Source organism: Mirounga angustirostris, unplaced genomic scaffold, assembly GCF_029215605.1.
Source record: "Mirounga angustirostris isolate CCGP_5_RB_7025 unplaced genomic scaffold, mMirAng1.0.hap1 SCAF_10, whole genome shotgun sequence".
In the NCBI taxonomy this organism is placed as follows: domain Eukaryota; kingdom Metazoa; phylum Chordata; class Mammalia; order Carnivora; family Phocidae; genus Mirounga; species Mirounga angustirostris.
In genome coordinates, this window is record NW_026991718.1 from 135,108,335 (window position 1) to 135,124,535 (window position 16,201).

General features: G+C 50.5%; 1 protein-coding gene across 1 annotated transcript in view; it reads left to right on the forward strand.

The window, feature by feature from the left end:
• PHACTR3 (phosphatase and actin regulator 3) overlaps window positions 1-16,201 on the forward strand; it is a 205,989-nt gene that overhangs the window by 127,361 nt on the left and 62,427 nt on the right. Inside the window, exons 5-7 of the mRNA XM_045883903.3 lie at window positions 2,645-2,857; window positions 7,899-8,073; window positions 8,791-9,038. Coding sequence (XP_045739859.1) covers window positions 2,645-2,857; window positions 7,899-8,073; window positions 8,791-9,038 — 636 coding nt within the window. The remainder of the gene's footprint in view (window positions 1-2,644; window positions 2,858-7,898; window positions 8,074-8,790; window positions 9,039-16,201) is intronic.

Below are 16,201 nucleotides of genomic sequence, written 5' to 3' on the forward strand. Positions count from 1 at the left end.
AATGAAATAAAAATTCAGCTTTCCAGTCACACTGGCCACTTGTCAGTTGCTCATTGGCCACACATGGCTGGTGGCCTACTGAAATGGACAGGGAGGAAATCTGTCCAGCATCTCAGAAAGTTCTGTTGGTGGCACATATCCACTTTGGATACAGACAGGGGAGTTTAGCTGTTTGAATTGGCCAGCCTTCTGGACTTTGCTGTACCAACAGAGACACTCTGCCCTGCAAAACCCTTTATGGAAAAAGTTTCCTAACTCCTGGTTTTGAGGATGGATTTGGGGCAGGGGGTGTGACAGGGGAGGAGCCTAGAGGCCATGGAAGCTTGCACATGGAGGAAAAGTGGACATGGCTGGGAAATATTTTGGAAGTAGATCACACAGGATTTATCATGAATTATATACAAGGGGCAAGGCACTGGGTATCCAGTGTGGCTGCACAGCTGGTGAGCTGCGTAGGAAGCCTGGTGAAGGATCTGTCTGGTTTAGTGACTTGTCACTCCTGGAAGGTGGCCTGGACCCCGTAATTGTGCCAGGACATTTGCAAGATGGGTGGATGGATGTGAATGGGTGAGAGTGAGGGAGGAGAAGACTGGGGAGGGCTTTCCCCTGGGAAATCAAGAGATGGGTTTGGGAATGTTTCATTTTGCCTTTCTGACCTCCAGATGGAGATGTCACCATGGCTGATAATGTACGAGTCTGGAGCTTGGAGGGAAGGTCAAGGGTTGACAGAAAGATGGGATTGATTCTGAAGCCAGAGGATTGGATGGGAGAGTTGGAACCGTGGACTGAGGGCTGGGTCCTGGGCAGCCCACGTGGAGCTGGTGAGAGGCTGGGCAAGTGTGGCCAATGTCACGGGAGGGAACCAGGGAACAGGTGTCTGGAAGCTGAAGAGGAACGTGTTGAGAGAGACTGAGGACAGCTGAGACAGATCAAGGGGACCTGCCCTGGCCGATGCAGGTGTGGGGACCCTGACCTGGGCTGCTCAGTTTCCCTGTTAGCCTTTTCCTTGGCAACACAGCCAAGGGAACCTGTGGAGTCTAGGTCATACACTGCTCACTTTGTCCAGACCTCCAGGGCCCAGCGGGAGGAACTGGCCTGTCCATGTTGTGCCACGAGAGTGTCCCAGCCGTGGAGTCAGCCATGGATAGTAAAAGGACAGAAGTGGTAATAACATGGGATCCGTGGAATGTTCAGTGTCCACTTCTGAAGTTTCTTTGGAAGCTCTCGAAGGGCAGGGATGGGGCCAGCACCATGCTTTCAGCACCGCGGACAGCGCCCCGCCCATCAGACCCTCCAGAACCCTTCCTGATGGATGAATCCCACCCACGCTGTGACTTTAGGACCAGCTCTACCAAGCTGTTCCTGATGAGTGTTTGTATCTTCCTCCACAGCTGGTCTTAAAAAATAAGCTGAGATGTATAGCAGGCACCGTGCCGGGCACCTGGGGCACGCTCTGAGAAGGCAGGGAGTGCTGGGATCCTGGGTGGGCATGGGGATCCTGTATCAGGATCTGGGGTTTCAGGGACTGTTGTGTTTGAGTCAGGCATCCAAGAAGAGTGCCCCCACCCCTGTCTGAAGGCCTCAGTTTCCCCTGGAGGTGAGGCCCCCTGGGAGTCTGAGGTGAGGAGCTGGAGGCAGGAGTCTGAGGCAGAGCTGAGCCCGACTGTGGCAGTCCTGAGGGGGCGGACACCGGGGTTCCTCCATCATCTTTCTCCTGCAGCACTCATGGGCCCGGAACTGGGGGACAGAGGCCTCACCACGGAGCTAAATGGAAAGGAAGTGAGGCAGAGGACTTGGGGGAGTCAGTGGGATAGGTGGTGCAGTGCTGACCAGTAGAACTTGGGCCGGATGAAGGGAGAAGTGAAAAGGGAGTGTTCATGGACTGGGAGAAGGCCGAGGGGCAGACAGGCTCGGGAATGTTGCTCAGGGAGCAGCAGGAAGGAGAGGGGACGGGCATGGGGCTCTGGGCAGGCTGACCCTTCCTCAAAGCTGGACCTCCCTGCCTCCCCGTACCACCTGCTGGGACCTCCTTGTCAGGGGCCAGGGCTGTGGAAAACCAGACTTGTAAGTTAATAGCTGCTGAGTTACTCATCTTTTTGTTACTTCCCGTTTAAACCTTGCAACAGTCCCTTGAGGGACTGTTGGTGTTTGTCAGATGTCACATGTGGGTAAATGGAGGCACCGGGGTTTTAGTAATTTACCAGGATCACGGTGCAGGGGCTGATGGGAGCCTGGGCAGGTCTCATTCCAAAACCTGTGATGGCCACCATCCCCAGGTCAGGCGGGAGCAGGAACTTTGGCACCACCTGTTGAGTGGGAAAAGGGACAGAATTATCTGTTCTCTTGAAGTTCCTTTCTCCCTCTCCCCTCCTCCCCTTCCTGTCCCTTCCCCTCCTCCCCCACTTCCCCCTCCTCCCCCATTTCCCCCTCCTCTTCCTCTTCCCCCTCCTCCCCCTGTCTACTTCTGGCAGTTCCACTGACCTCTGAACTCACAAGAAGTCAGGTCTGTATTTGAAACATCCCCTCTGTACCCTGTTCCTGTTCACAATCCCACCCAGCCCAAGCTGCCTTACTGTCCTCGCTCCCGTCCACCCCAGCCAGAGGAAGAATGGCTTGTGAATGCTCTGTTTTGCCTTTGAACCAGCCAAGATGCCGTCCGCATCCAGAGGTGAAGAAGCAGATGCCGCCGGCAACCTCCCGCCGACCACTGACGAACCCTCTCAAGCCTTAGCTGGGTCTGACTCCCTGGACAGTCCTCCCAGACCCCTGGAGAGATCCGTGGGCCAGCTCCCCAGCCCCCCGCTGTTGCCCACCCCACCGCCCAAGGCAGGCTCCAAAACCACGATAAACGTCACAGGTGGGTCCGCATGTACACATCCTTCCATTCATTCATGCATACCTTCAGCCTGGTGGGGTGCCCACCACGGGCTGGTTCTCACCCTTGGCTTTTGTGATCAGGGTTCTGGGCAGGTCCAGGGGAGCAAAACATGAGACAGGAGAGCAGTTCTTAGCAGGGAGCTCTGGTTGTCAGGAGCAGACCCCTCGGGCTCCCTTGAGCAAATGGGGCACTCTGTTGGCAGGAATCAAAAGTGTCTTCTAGAACCTGAATGCGGAAGATGCAGCCAGCCCCCAGGATGAGGATTTTGTCTGTCTGTCTATGTGTCTGGATGTTTGGGTGTCCTTCTGTTTCCTATTCTTTCTCCCTCTCCCCTTCCTTCCCTACTCTGTCCCCACCTCTCCTTCCATCTCTCGCTCTCGCAGTCTCTGCTCATCTCTGTTTCACTGTGTTTCCCCAGTGAGCTCCATCCTGTAAGGCAGAGCCAGAGATAAACTCTGGCCTATAGGGTGGTGATCAGAGAGGGGAGCACAGCTGGGGGGAGGCCCCAAAAAGCATCCACTTGTAGCTTTGGCCACACTGGCTGAATAATCCCAGGAAGTCGGAACATTCACCTTTGGAGTTTGGGCATTTCTTGTCCCATCACGGGTAGAAACAGGAGACACGGCTAGTCTCAGGGGGAAAGCAGGCCATTACGTTCTTACGGTGACTGTTCTGAAATGCAAATCCTCACCTGTTGCCTCTGAGGGCAGCGGGCATGGAGAGGATGTGGATGGCAGACCTGAGCAGCTTTGACCTCCACCCGCCATGCTGCTCCGTCCCACTTGCTGGGCCACAAGGAGGCCCGAGTACACACCACGTGTTCCTAATGTGTGGGCCAGCCTCTCTCGGGGGTGGGGTGGGGATGTGAGCCCAATTCACAGTTAAAGAGACAGAGGCTCGGGGGCCTCCAAGCAACATGTCCCAGGTCCCACAGCTAATGAGACTCGACCCTAGTTCTGGGTTTGAGGCTATTACCCTCCCGCTGCTCTTCCTGCTACAATATTCTTCCCCGTGCTTCACCTGGTCAGTGCCTGGGCCTCGCTGTCCCTCCTTGAGGGGAGCTGTCCCCAACCCCAACTGCAACCCCATAGCAACATGCGTCTTGCCTTCTGGTGTTTGCCACATCACTTCACCTTGCCCAGTGGGTTGAACATGTCCCCTCAAAATTCACATCTACCCGGCACCTCAGAATGTGGCCTTCTTTGGCAAAGGGTCTTTGCAGACATAATTACATCAGGAACAAGATGAAATCATCCTGCCTTTGTGTGGGCCCTAAATCCAATGAGAATGTCCTTACAAGAGACCCAAAAGGACACAGAAGATGATGCGGAGGTGGAGACAGATTGGAGTGACCTGTCTGCAAGCCAGGGTGTGCCAGGGGTCACCAGGAGCTGGAGGGAGGCCTGGCATCTTTCTCTCTCAGCCCTCAGAAGGCTCCAGCCCTGCTGACACCTGGGTTTCAGACTTCTGGCCTCAACAGCCGTGAGAGAATGAAGTCCTGTTGTTCTGAGCTACCCAGTTGGTGGGACTTGGTGACATCAGGCAAGGACCCCGCCAGACCCCACCAGATCCCAGACACCAGCCTAAGACCCCACCTGGCATATAGCAGGTGCTCAGGGGGTGTGTGTGGCTGCGATTGAAGGAGCAGATGCGTGTTCTGAGCCCGGCCTGCCTGTTTCTACATCTCTGGGAAGGAGTCCAAGCCTGCAGTGTGCCAGGGACAGGGCCCCACAGATAAAAGTTTTGAGCAGAATCATGCTGTCCTGCATCTTGTTACTGTCTTCGGATAATTTTCTTCTCCATCCATGGGGACCTGAAACAATTGGAAATCCATCTGATCAGGCAGCCTCCACCACGTTTTCTTCTGTCTCACACATAATTTGTTCTGGTCCCTGGGTAACTCAGCAGCCCAGTCCTGCCTCTGCTGTGCTTGGGATGGATCAGGCCTCAGGGTGCACGTGTTCCCCTACTGTGACTCCTCTGCCTGTTCTCACAGCCAAAATTCTGGGTCCTGAGGGCCTCATATTCAGTGCCTCTGACTTCCGCCCTCTCCTTCCAAGGAGCTCCAGAACATCAGGGGCGCTAATCTGGGGACTGGATTAGGATAAGGGAGAGCACGGGAGGGTGGTTTCGGTCTGGATCTCTTTTTAACGGCTGAGACCCCATTTTGGTACCTTTGTCTTCATTTTCTCCATTCTCCCTCTTTTTCCTTCTCTTTTGGGGGAAATGTTTGCTTTAGCATGTGAGCGCTAGGTGGCAGCAGAGGACAAAGGCCCCTTACCTGGGCTTAACTGGGACCCAGGGGGACAGCATGTACTAGCGGAGTCCCCACGGGGCTCTTTCTTGTCTGCGACAGTGCCCCCCAGCCTCCACCAGAGGTCAGGGACCCGTCCCCCCGCCCCCAGGCCCACTCACAGACTTGCCTTGCTGGGTCTGAATGGTGTTTAATTTGTTTTAATGGGTTGCCAACATTTTAAACCTTCAAATACATGTGTTAAATATTAACATGTGTCAAACATGTAACTTTTACCTGTAATCCAAATTTTTGGCTCTTCTTGAAAAGTCTTCCTATCTGGCAGCCCCCTGAGTCCCACCAGCCCATTAAGGTGAGCTAGTGCTTTTGTGTTTGCTGGAACCCTCGCCCCCTGTTTGTATGAACTGCATGAGGTTCATTGACTCACCTGTGTCTCACCTGCCTGGACCCAGGACCCGTGTGAGTTAACCCCCTCAGGGCAAAGCTGCCCCTGCCCAGCTGGGGGACAGTCGCCCCTCTGTAAGGGGGTCCTGTGGCCTCTGCCAACTACACTTAGAGGTGTTCCAATCCCAGCCCCTGCCACACCCTGGAGGCATAACTTGGAGTTGGCTTTGGAGCCTGGTTCCTCATCTGAGACATGGGAGCGGTAAGAGGTGCCCTAGGCAGGCTGGATGAGGCGGGCCAGGCTGGACGAGGTGGGCCAGGGAAAGTGCTCAGTGGAGCGGCATGTGGGAAGCACTTAGAGTCCAGGCAAGTGGAGTGAGCCCAGGCAAGCCAGGTCACCTCCGCTTCCCTGGGCTGGTGATGCCTTCCTAGCAAGTGTAGAGGAAGGATTCCAGGCAATGGCAGAGCATCACATGCCCGGGAGGTGGTCCCTATGATGAGCAGGGGCTGCCCTAGGAGGGGCGGAGCTGGCAGAGTGTAGAGAACTGGGATGGTTCTGGGGGCCATGCTCGGATGGAGCCCTCACCTACTCTGCCCTGCCTATGGCTGGTACCGTCTCATCCCCTGGGTGTCAGATCAGATGGCCCTTCTGCTGAGAAGCCTCGCCTGAGCTCCGTAGCCCAGCCCACCTGCTCCCCATCCCAGGTGTGCTCAGCCCACCTGCCTGGCTCAGCTCTCCCTAAAATTCTTGTGTTGGCTTTCTGTCTGCTTTTCCTCTCCTGACTCCATCCAGCCGGCCTCGAGGCCCATCGAGGGCAAGGCCTGGGCTGTTTGGTGTTACCTGGCTATGCCCACAGAAGCAGGTGCTTGTGAAGAAAGAGAAATCACCTGTTTCAATGAGACTTAGTTTTTCTTCTAGTTGTGTGTATGTGGTTTGTTGTTGTTGTTTGTTTTTTATTGACACTGTCCACATTCTAGGATTACATCAGAAAGGCTTTGTCTTTTAGGGAGTGGTTTAGATCTGTGTGTGTGTCCCTCTCCCTGTTGAGACTAAAAAGGGAGTTAATTTATTTGTACCCGGTCAAACAAATTGGGGGAGCCTGGAGGCTGCCTCTGCGGAGACATGTTTGGGAGCGAGTCTGTGTGTGAAAGTGTTGTAGGTGCCAGGCCCACCCCAGCAGCTGGGCTCCTGCTGGCCCTGTCAGGGAGCTCTTGGCCCATTTTACAGATAAGAAGACTGAGGCTTCAAGTGTTCAGGGGACTTGCCTAGGGGGGTCTTCCTGCTGGTAAGTAGCAGATGGAGACTGGAGGCCAGATATGTGTAATGAGCAAACTCATGCTTTCTGCCTCCCTGAGCACCGGATGCCGTGCAGGACTTGGAGTGAACATTCAGGAAGTATCTGTTAGGGAGAGAAGCCTCACCTTCTTAGGATGGACTTGAGCAAATCTCTTCTGAGTCTTCAGACTCATTTCATGTAAATGGATGTCTGTTGCACACTCATCAAGTGCCAGGCCTGGGGATACAGCAGACACAGGCCCTGCCCAGAGGTGCACAGTTGGGTGACAAGAGCGGACCCGATGAAGTAATTCATTCCAAGTGGGAGGAAAGGGGTGTCAGGGCTGCCCTGAGTCTTATGGGCAGGTATGGTGGGCTCTGCACAAGGGTGGGGATTCACAGAAGGTTTCCCTGAGGAAGTGAGATTGGTACAGACAGGGGAGGGGAAAAGCATTCCAGGCAAAGGGAACAGCCTGTATAAAAGCTCAGAGTAGAGTGTGTGGTTCCCTCAAGGATTGGAAAGATCCTCCTGTCCTAGAGCCAAGAGAGCTTGGTGGGGAAAGTGGAAGAGATGAAGCCAGAGTGCCGAGCAGGGCAGCCTACAGGGCCCGGGCCAGGAGCCCAGATGCCGTGCTGAGGAGGAGGGGAGAGGCTTGCCTTCCTGAAAGCTCCCACTGGGTGAGGTACAGGGAGAGGGTTGGAGGAGATGTGGAGAAGCAGGGACCACGGTGGTCCAGGCTGAGTGACCCCTGCAGACCTTGCAGAGCTGGGGGGATTGTGCTCGTTTCCACAATAGGAAGTGTGGCTTGGGAAGCCAAATCTGTAGCAGAGCATCAGGAAGGAGGGCATTCTGTGCCTGAGACCTTGCAGGGGGCCTATGGAGCTCAGCTCCCAGGGCTGGAGGCCAGAGGGCCCATGGATGGAGCTGGACAGAGGTGAGCCCTGTCTCTAGCTCTGGGGGCGGGGGACCTGGCACGTCTGGAACAGGTGTGAGGGTCCCCCGGCCAGGGGGCTGTGTCCTCTGCTCTCGGGCTCCTGTCTTTTGCAGAGTCCTTCCTCCCTGCCCCCAGAGACTTACGTTCTCGTTGGTCCCTCTCACGCTCCAGGCCAGCCTGCGCTCTTCCAGGGCCCTGGCGGGAAGAGTGCTGACCCTCCCCTCCGAGGACAGCTTTCCACGCCCACGGGGTCTCCACATCTCACCACTGTCCACCGGCCACTGCCCCCCAGCCGTGTCATTGAGGAGCTGCACAGGGCACTGGCCACCAAGCATCTCCAGGACAGGTGAGGCCCTCTCCCTGCCAGGAAGGAGACCCGTGTGCCCAAACCCCCATCAGCCTTGTGTGTACCCTGTGTAGTCCTGCTGTCACTGTCCTGAAATTGTTAATTTTTGGACAAGAGCCCCACTTTTTTACTTCGCACCGGGCTCTGGTCTTGGCTGCCACATTCTGGGAGAGGACGTCCGCGGGTGGGAGCCTGGTCACTGAGTGCCGGCGTTTCTCCCGGGGGAATCGAGCGCCCGTGGAAGAGAAGTAGCTGTCACGCTGTCCCAGACCCTGAAGACTTTGAGTCTTCGTTAGCAGGAGGACAAAGCCTGTTCCTGAAGCTTACTCTTTTATCTTAGACCTCACGTGCCCACAGAGAAAGAGAAGTGATCGCTGGAGGGCAAAGCAGCCAGCTAACGGGGCGCACGTAGGGCTTGGCAGAAGCACCGCGCGAGCGCAGTGCCCTTCCCGGTTCCGGGGAGTCCCGGTTCCGGGGAGTCCCGGAGCCGCGCCCCTACGGTGCGGAGCGCGGCCGGCTTCCCACGCACAGGCCCGCGCTCTCCGGGACCAAGCGTGCGCCGTCTGGGGCTGCTCGTCCTGCGCGTTCAGGACTGAAGCTGGGCGCCGCACGCATTTGGGGACCATCTTTGCAGCATCCTCGCAAGCCCCCAGGCCGGTTTTGCTGGGTCCTGCGGGGAGGCGGACCGCGCGTAACCCAGACTGTCTTCTGATTCAGTTTTCAAGGAAGGGACAGTAAAGCGTCCCCCAAGAAGCGGGTGGACGTCCGCCTGTCGAGAACGTCCAGCGTGGAGCGGGGCAAGGAGAGGGAGGAGGCCTGGAGCTTCGATGGGGTCGCGGAGAGCAAGCGCACCGCCACCAAAGGGTCTGAGGAGAACAAGGAGAACTTGATCGTGAATTCGGAACTCAAGGACGACCTGCTGGTGTATCAGGATGAAGAGGCGCTGAACGACTCCATCATCTCTGGTGAGGAGAGGCCGGAGCCTGCGGGGTGCGGGGCCCCGAGGAGGCGGTGCTCCGCCCGGGTGGTGCGGAGGAGGGACAGGGCGAGGGCCTGCACCTCTGAGGATGAGCAGGGGTGCCTGCCGATGGGCCGTGGGCTGGGACTGGGAGATGCTGAGTGAACCTGTTTTATTTTGGTAACTGCATGTTGATTTCCGTGTGTTTTTGAAAACACCTAAAAGAGGCTCCGTGAGTAACTTTGAGAGCGTCGCTGCTTAGGAAGACACGGCAGGAAGTCGCACGGGTGGTACTCGGAGGTCCAGTGTCTGGAAAATAGAGCAAAAATTGCCGCCAGGAAAGCGAGATGAGGTGAAGGAGGAGGGGAGAAGGAGTCGGCGGCCATCCCTGGCGCAGCGTCTGCTTGTGTGGGAACGCGCGTTCCCAAGGCCATCAGAAGCCCAGCTCCAGGCCTGTCCTCACGGTCTGCTCCGGAGGTCAGAGTAACTGCTCTGTCCTGCCTTGAGGACTCAGGCTCAGGGAGTTAGAGCATCGCAGGGGCCCGTGGTGAAGGGAGAGGAGGTGCAGGCCAGGCCAAGCGAGCCCGGGGAGGGTGCAGGCCATGCAGGCTGGGCTGAGTGCCGGCTCCTTGCCGGGGGCTCAGTCTCATGCTGGCTGTCACCACCGTGGGCAGAGAGCTCTGGGTGGAGGCCCCAGGGACCCAGCCCAGCAAGCTGCTTCTTGGGTGTCGCGTGGCAAATGGGGAAGGGGCTGATGTTGACCTTGGTCCTGGCTGGTCCTGAAGGGATGTGAGCATCAGCCACCGTGACCAGGTGGACCGAGCTCAGGGTTAGACAGCCACTCTGGCTGTCAGCCTTCCTGTCCCCTTGCATACTTCTGAGCCTTTTCCGCCCTGGCCAGTGAGGCAGTTCTAGGGGTGGGTGCCTTGGTGTGTGAGGAGCACCAGCGTTCTGTGGTGGGAAGAGGCTGACTTTGATCACTGAACCAGAAACTTGGAGCTAGCCATTGGCCGAGGGGCTCTGGGCATGTCAGAGGAGCCTGCAGCCTGCGGACTTTCCCAAGCTTACCCAGCCCCAGAACTCTCTTCCTTGAACACCCGTCAGCCTCTGAGGGATGGGGTCATGCGGGAGATGTCTGAGAACGGTGGGTGAAAACGAGGATGCCAGGCTGGTGCAGGTGCGCCCAAGCTCAGCACCAGTGATGCTGGTGATTCTCTGGGGGGAGGGCTGCCCTGTGCCTTGGAGGGTGTTTAGCAGCACCTCTAGCCTCTACCCCCCTGGACCATGCTCCCTCCAGCTCTAGGGGTGGAGCTTGTCTGCCTCTTCGGCTGCTGGCGGCTCCAGGCTCTCCTGGGCTTGGCAGCTGCTTCCTCCAGTCTCTGTCACTGTGGTCACATTCCTTTCTCCTCTGCTCCCTGGGCCCTCTCTCTCCCTCCCATCCAAGTACTAACCAGGCCCCATCCCACTTAGCTACCAAGATCAGGCGAGCTAGAGCATGTCCAGGGTGCTATGGCCGTAGACAGACATGCCCTCTCCTTTTCTTACAGGGACACTAGTCATTGGATTTAGGGCCCATCTGGATAATCTTGGATGAATCTCCTCATTTTGATATCCTTAATTACATCTTGAAAAACCTATTGCATCTTTTTCCCAAATAAGATCGCATTCACAGATATAGGGTACACGTTTCTTTTGGGGTCACCATTCCACCTTCTCCAGCCACTTCCGATGGCATAACATGCTCCTCCCTGAGCCACTGTGGTCTGATGGGAGCAGGGAGGGTAGAACTCCTAGAAACACTGTTGCTAATGTGCACAGGCTCACAGCCAAGCTGCCTGGGAATGTGCTGCTCTTAACTGCATTTGCAAACCCTGAGCAGAGCATCCTCTCCTCGGTCCCCTCCTCCGTGCATGCCAGTGTTCTGGGTTCATGATCAAGGCCTCATGTTCAACCCTAAGAACATCCTGCTGTGGGCTGGGCTTGTTGCACACACCATCAGGAATATCTCGAGATCCCAGTCTTCTGCAAATTGAGCCTCTGGGTGCTCCTCCCAGGTGCCTGATATGGGGTTCCCAAAGCATGGAAATCCAGCGTGGAAAGTGGTTTCCTTGCTTTTACACATTCTCCTATGTGTTCGTGATTCTCTCCAAGTTAAGAACCTCTCAGATAAATCACTTAGAGGAAAAAAAATTCTATTTTGGTTCTAGAAAAAGTCTAGAAGTGTTACTTTTAGAAGGACTGTTACTCACAGTGGGAAAGGCCCATGAATGTATTCTGCTTTGCCTGGTAGGATGATAGTGACAAGAATCAGCTATTTGCTTCTCTTGGGTTCAAGAAGTTTTGCGGGCATTGTCCTGTCCCATGTGAACAGTCCAAAGATGTGTCACCCTGAATTCTCTAATGAGGTGGCATCCTATGCATCAATGTTAGAATTTCATTTCTAAGAGCTGGTGGTGGCCTCATCCAAGGCAGGTTACCTTGTGAATTAGCTGGAAGGCTATCCTACTTGACTAGTTGTAGTGAAAAATATATCTGTTGTACTCTGAGTCTGACAGTTGGATTTCTGTGCAGAGCAAATAAAATGTCTTGGTCAGCACAGAAAGAGTGTGACAGAGCACGTGTGATGCTTTGTGCCCGCCTGCAGCGTGCACAGGTACCTTCCCAGGTGTGTGCAATCGGTGCTGGGTAAAAACAGGACACCAAGAACGTTCTCAGGCTCATCAAAGGTGAATTTTTAAGATTTAATTTTTTAAAAGCAGTTGTAGGTTCACAGGAAAATTAGAGAAAGTTGCAGAGACTTCCATGTGCATCCGCAGCCCCGCACCTGCATGGCCTCCCTGATACCAGCATCGCTCATCAGAGTGATGCCTTTGTTACAGATGATAAACTTACACTGACCCCTTATCCCCCAAAGGGTTCACTCTTGATGTTGTGCCTTCTGTGGGTTTAGACAAATGTACAATGACTTGTGTGTATCATGATATTATTCATTCACTGCTCCCCAAATCCTCCGTGCTCCCCGTTCATCCCTCCTACCCCCGCAACCACTGATCTTTTTATTGTCTATAGTTTTACTTTTCAAGAATGTCATATAGTTGGAATCATATAGTGTGTATCCTTTCCAGATGGGCTTCTTTCACTTAGTAATGTGCAGTTAAGTTTTCCTCCATGTCTTCAGGGCTTGATAGCTCATGTCTTTTTAGTGCTGAGTAATATTCCATTGTCTGGATGGACCACGGTTTATCCATCCCCTACTGAAGGACATCTCTTAGTTCCTTCCAAGTTTTGGCAATTATGAATAAAGCTGATATAAAGATCCATGTGCAGTTTTTCGTGTGGACATGATTTTCACCTCCTTTGGGTAAATACCAAGGAGTGAGATTGCTCGATTGGTATGGTCATACTATGTTTAGATTTGTAAGAAACCATCAAGCTGTCTTCTAAAGTGGCTGCGCCATTTTGCATTCCCGGCGGCATGAATGAACTCTTGCTGCTCCACATCCTCGCCCGCGTCTCGTGTCATCAGTGCTGTGGATTTTGGCCCTTCTCGGAGCTGCGTGGTGCTAGCTCACTGTCCTAATTTGCATTTCCCTGAAGACCTGCGATGTGGAGCATCTCTCTATATGCTCACTTGCTACCTCTGTATCTTCTTTGGTGGGATGTCAAGGTTTTGGACTCATTTCTTATCAGGTTATCTGTTTTCTTAGGGTGAGTTTTAAGAGCTGTTTTAATTTTGGATGACAGTCCTTTATCAGATGTAACTTTTGCAGATATTTCTCCCAATCTGTGTCCTGTCTTATTCTCTTGACATTGTCTTTCACAGAGCAGAAGTTTCTAATGGAGTCTAGCTTATTGATTATTTTTGTCGTGGATTGTGCTTTGGGCAATGTATCTAAAAGGACATCACCATATTCAAGTTCACTTAGGTTTTCTCATGTTATCCTCTAAGAGTTTTATAGCTTGGAATTTTACATTTAGGTGTGTGACCTATTCTGTGAAGGTTATATGGTCTGTGTCAAGGTTCTTTTTTTTTTTTTTTTAACATGTGACTGTCCAGTTCTAGCTAATTTTCTAATTAAAATTAATTTAGAATTTTTGTGTTTCATTTAAATTTAATTTAGCATAAACATTTAAAATTTAACAATTTAGCATTTTTAAACTTTTGTTTTTTTTTAAGTAGGTTCCACACCCAGCATGGGCTTGAACTCATGACCCTGAGATCAAGACCTGAACTGAGATCAAGGGTCAGCCGCTTAACCAACTGAGCCACCCAGGGGTCCCTAAAATTTATTTAACAGCTTAAATAATTGTTCCTAATATATTATTGAGGATTTTTGCATCTGTGTTCATGAGAGATACTGGTCTGTAGTGTTTTTTTTTCCTGTAACGTCTTTGGTTTTATTAGGGTAATGCTGGCCTCAGAATGAGTTAGCATCCTATCCTCAGCTTCTGTCCTCTGCAAGAGATTGCACAGAATTGGTATAATTTCCTTAAAATTTCAACAGATTTCACCAGTAAACTCATCTTAGCCTAGTGCTTTCTGTTTGGAAGGTTATTAATTATTGATTCAATTTATTTAATAGATACAGGCCTGTTCAGATCATCTGTTTATTCTTGTGATTTTGGACAGATTGTATCTTTCAAGGAATTAGTCCATTTCCTCCAGGTCATGCAATTTGTGGGAATGGAGTGATTTGTAGTATTTCTTTATTCTCTTAATGTCTGTGGGATCTGTAATGATGTTCTTTCTTTCATTTCTGATATTAGTAACCTGTGGCCTCTTTTTTTCTTAGTTATCTTGGCTGGAGGCTAATCAATTTTATTGATCTTTTCAAGGAACCGGCTTTTGGTTTCATTGACTTTTCTCTATTGATTTATTATTTTGAATATCACAGATTTCTGCTTATTTCTCTCCTCCTCCTTACTATGGATTTAATTTGTTCTTCTTTTTCTAGTTTCCTAAGGTAGAAATTTAAATTACTGATTTCAGATCTTCTTTTCTAATCCATGCATTCAGTGCTATAAATTTCCCTCTAAGCTCTGCTTTTACCACATCCCAGAAATTTTTATAAGTTGTGTTTTCATTTTCATTTAGTTCAAAATATTTTAAAATTTCTGTTGAGATCTCTTTTTTGACTCATGTATTGTTTAGAAGCGTATTATTTAACCTCCATATATATTGGGATTTTCCAGTTGCCGTTCTGTTACTGATTACTGGTTTAACTGCATTGTTTTCTGAGAGCAGACATTACATGATTTGTATTCTTTTAAATTTGTGAGGGTTTGTTTTATGGCCCAGAATGTGGTGTATTTTGGTGAATGTTCCATGTGACCTTGAGAACAATGTGTATTCTGCTCTTGCTGGATGAAGTCGTCTATGGGTATCAGTTATACCCAGTTGGTCGTCGGTACTGTGGGGTTCAACCAAGTCCTTACTGATTTTCCATTCCTGGATCTGCCCACTTCTCAGATAAGGGTGTTGGAGTCTCAGTTATGATAGTGTGTTAATCTACCCCTCCTTGCAGTTCTGTTTTAGTCAAATAGTTTGACATGCTGTTGTTAGGTGCATACTTGTTAAGAACTGTTATGCCTTCTTTGAGAATTGGTCCCTTTATCATATGGCATGCCCTTCTTATCCCTGACAACCTTCCTTGCTTTGAAATCTGCTCTTCTAAAATTAATGTAGTTACTCCTATTTTCTTTTGATTCGTATTATCATGGTATATTTCTCTCCATCCATTTACTCTTAATCTCTGTGTCTTTATATAGTAGTTTCTCTAGACAACATAGAGTTGAGTCTTAGTTTTTGATCCACTCTGACAATCTCTGCCTTTTAATTGGTGTATTTAGGCCGTTGACATAGTTGGATTAATATCTACCATATTTGTTACTGTTTTCTATTTATTGCCCTTGTTCTTTGTTCTTCTACCATTTGTGGTTTTATTGTTTTATATCATTTTAATTCCAATATAGTTAATATATAGTGTTATATTAGTTTCAGGTATACAATATAGTGATTCAACACTTCCAGACATCACTGGGTTCTCATCACCACAAATGCACTCCTTAATCTCCATCACCTGCTTTACCCACCTCCCCATCCACCTCCCTGCTGGTAACCATCGGTTTGTTCTCTATAGTTAAAAGTCTGTTTCTTGCTTTGTCTCTTTTCTTTCCTTTGTTCATTTATTTTGTTTCTTAAATTCCACACATGAGTGAAATCATATGATATTTGTCTTTTTCTGACTTATTTCACTTAACATTATACCCCCTAGCTCTATCCATTTTGTTGCAGATGGTAAGATTTCATTCTTTTTTTATGGCTGAATAATATATATTGTATATGTACACCACTTCTTCTTTACTCATCTATTGCTGGACATTGAGCTGCTTCCATAGTTTGGTTATTGCAAATAAAGGTGCAGTAACATGAGGTTGCATGTATCCTTTCAAATATAGTATTTTTGTATTCTTTGGGTAAATACTCTGTAGTGCGATTACTGGATCATATGGTAGCTCTATTTTCAATTTTTTGAGGACCTTCCATAGGGTCTTCCACAGTGGCTGCAACAGTTTGCATTCCCACCAACAGTGCACAAGGGTTCCTTTTTCTCCACATCTTCACCAACAATTATATTTTGTTTTTTGATTTTAGCCATTCTGACAGGTGTGAGGTGAAATCTCCTAGTGGTTTTGATTTGCATTTCCCTGATGATGAGTGATGTTGAGCATCTTTTCATGTGTCTGTTGGCCATCTTTATGTCTTTTTTGGAAAAAATGTCTGTGTCTTCTTTTTTTTTATTGGATTGCTTTTTTGGTGTTGGGTTGTATAAGTATATATTTTAGATACTAATCTTTTATAAGGTATGTCATTTGCAAATATTTTCTCCCATTCAGTATGCTGTCTTTTACTTTTTGTTGGTTGTTCCCTTTGCTGTGTAGAAGCTTTTTATTTTGACGTAGTCCTAATAGTTTATTTTTGCTTTTGTTTCTCTTGTCTTAAGAGACCTATCTAGAAAAATGTTGGTATGGCCGATGTCAGAGAAATTAGTGCCTGTGCTCTCTTCTAGAATTTCTATGCTTTTAGATCTCACATTTAGGTCCCTAATCCATTTTGAGTTTATTTTGTGTATGGTGTAAGAAAGTGGTCCAGTTTCATTCTTTTGCATG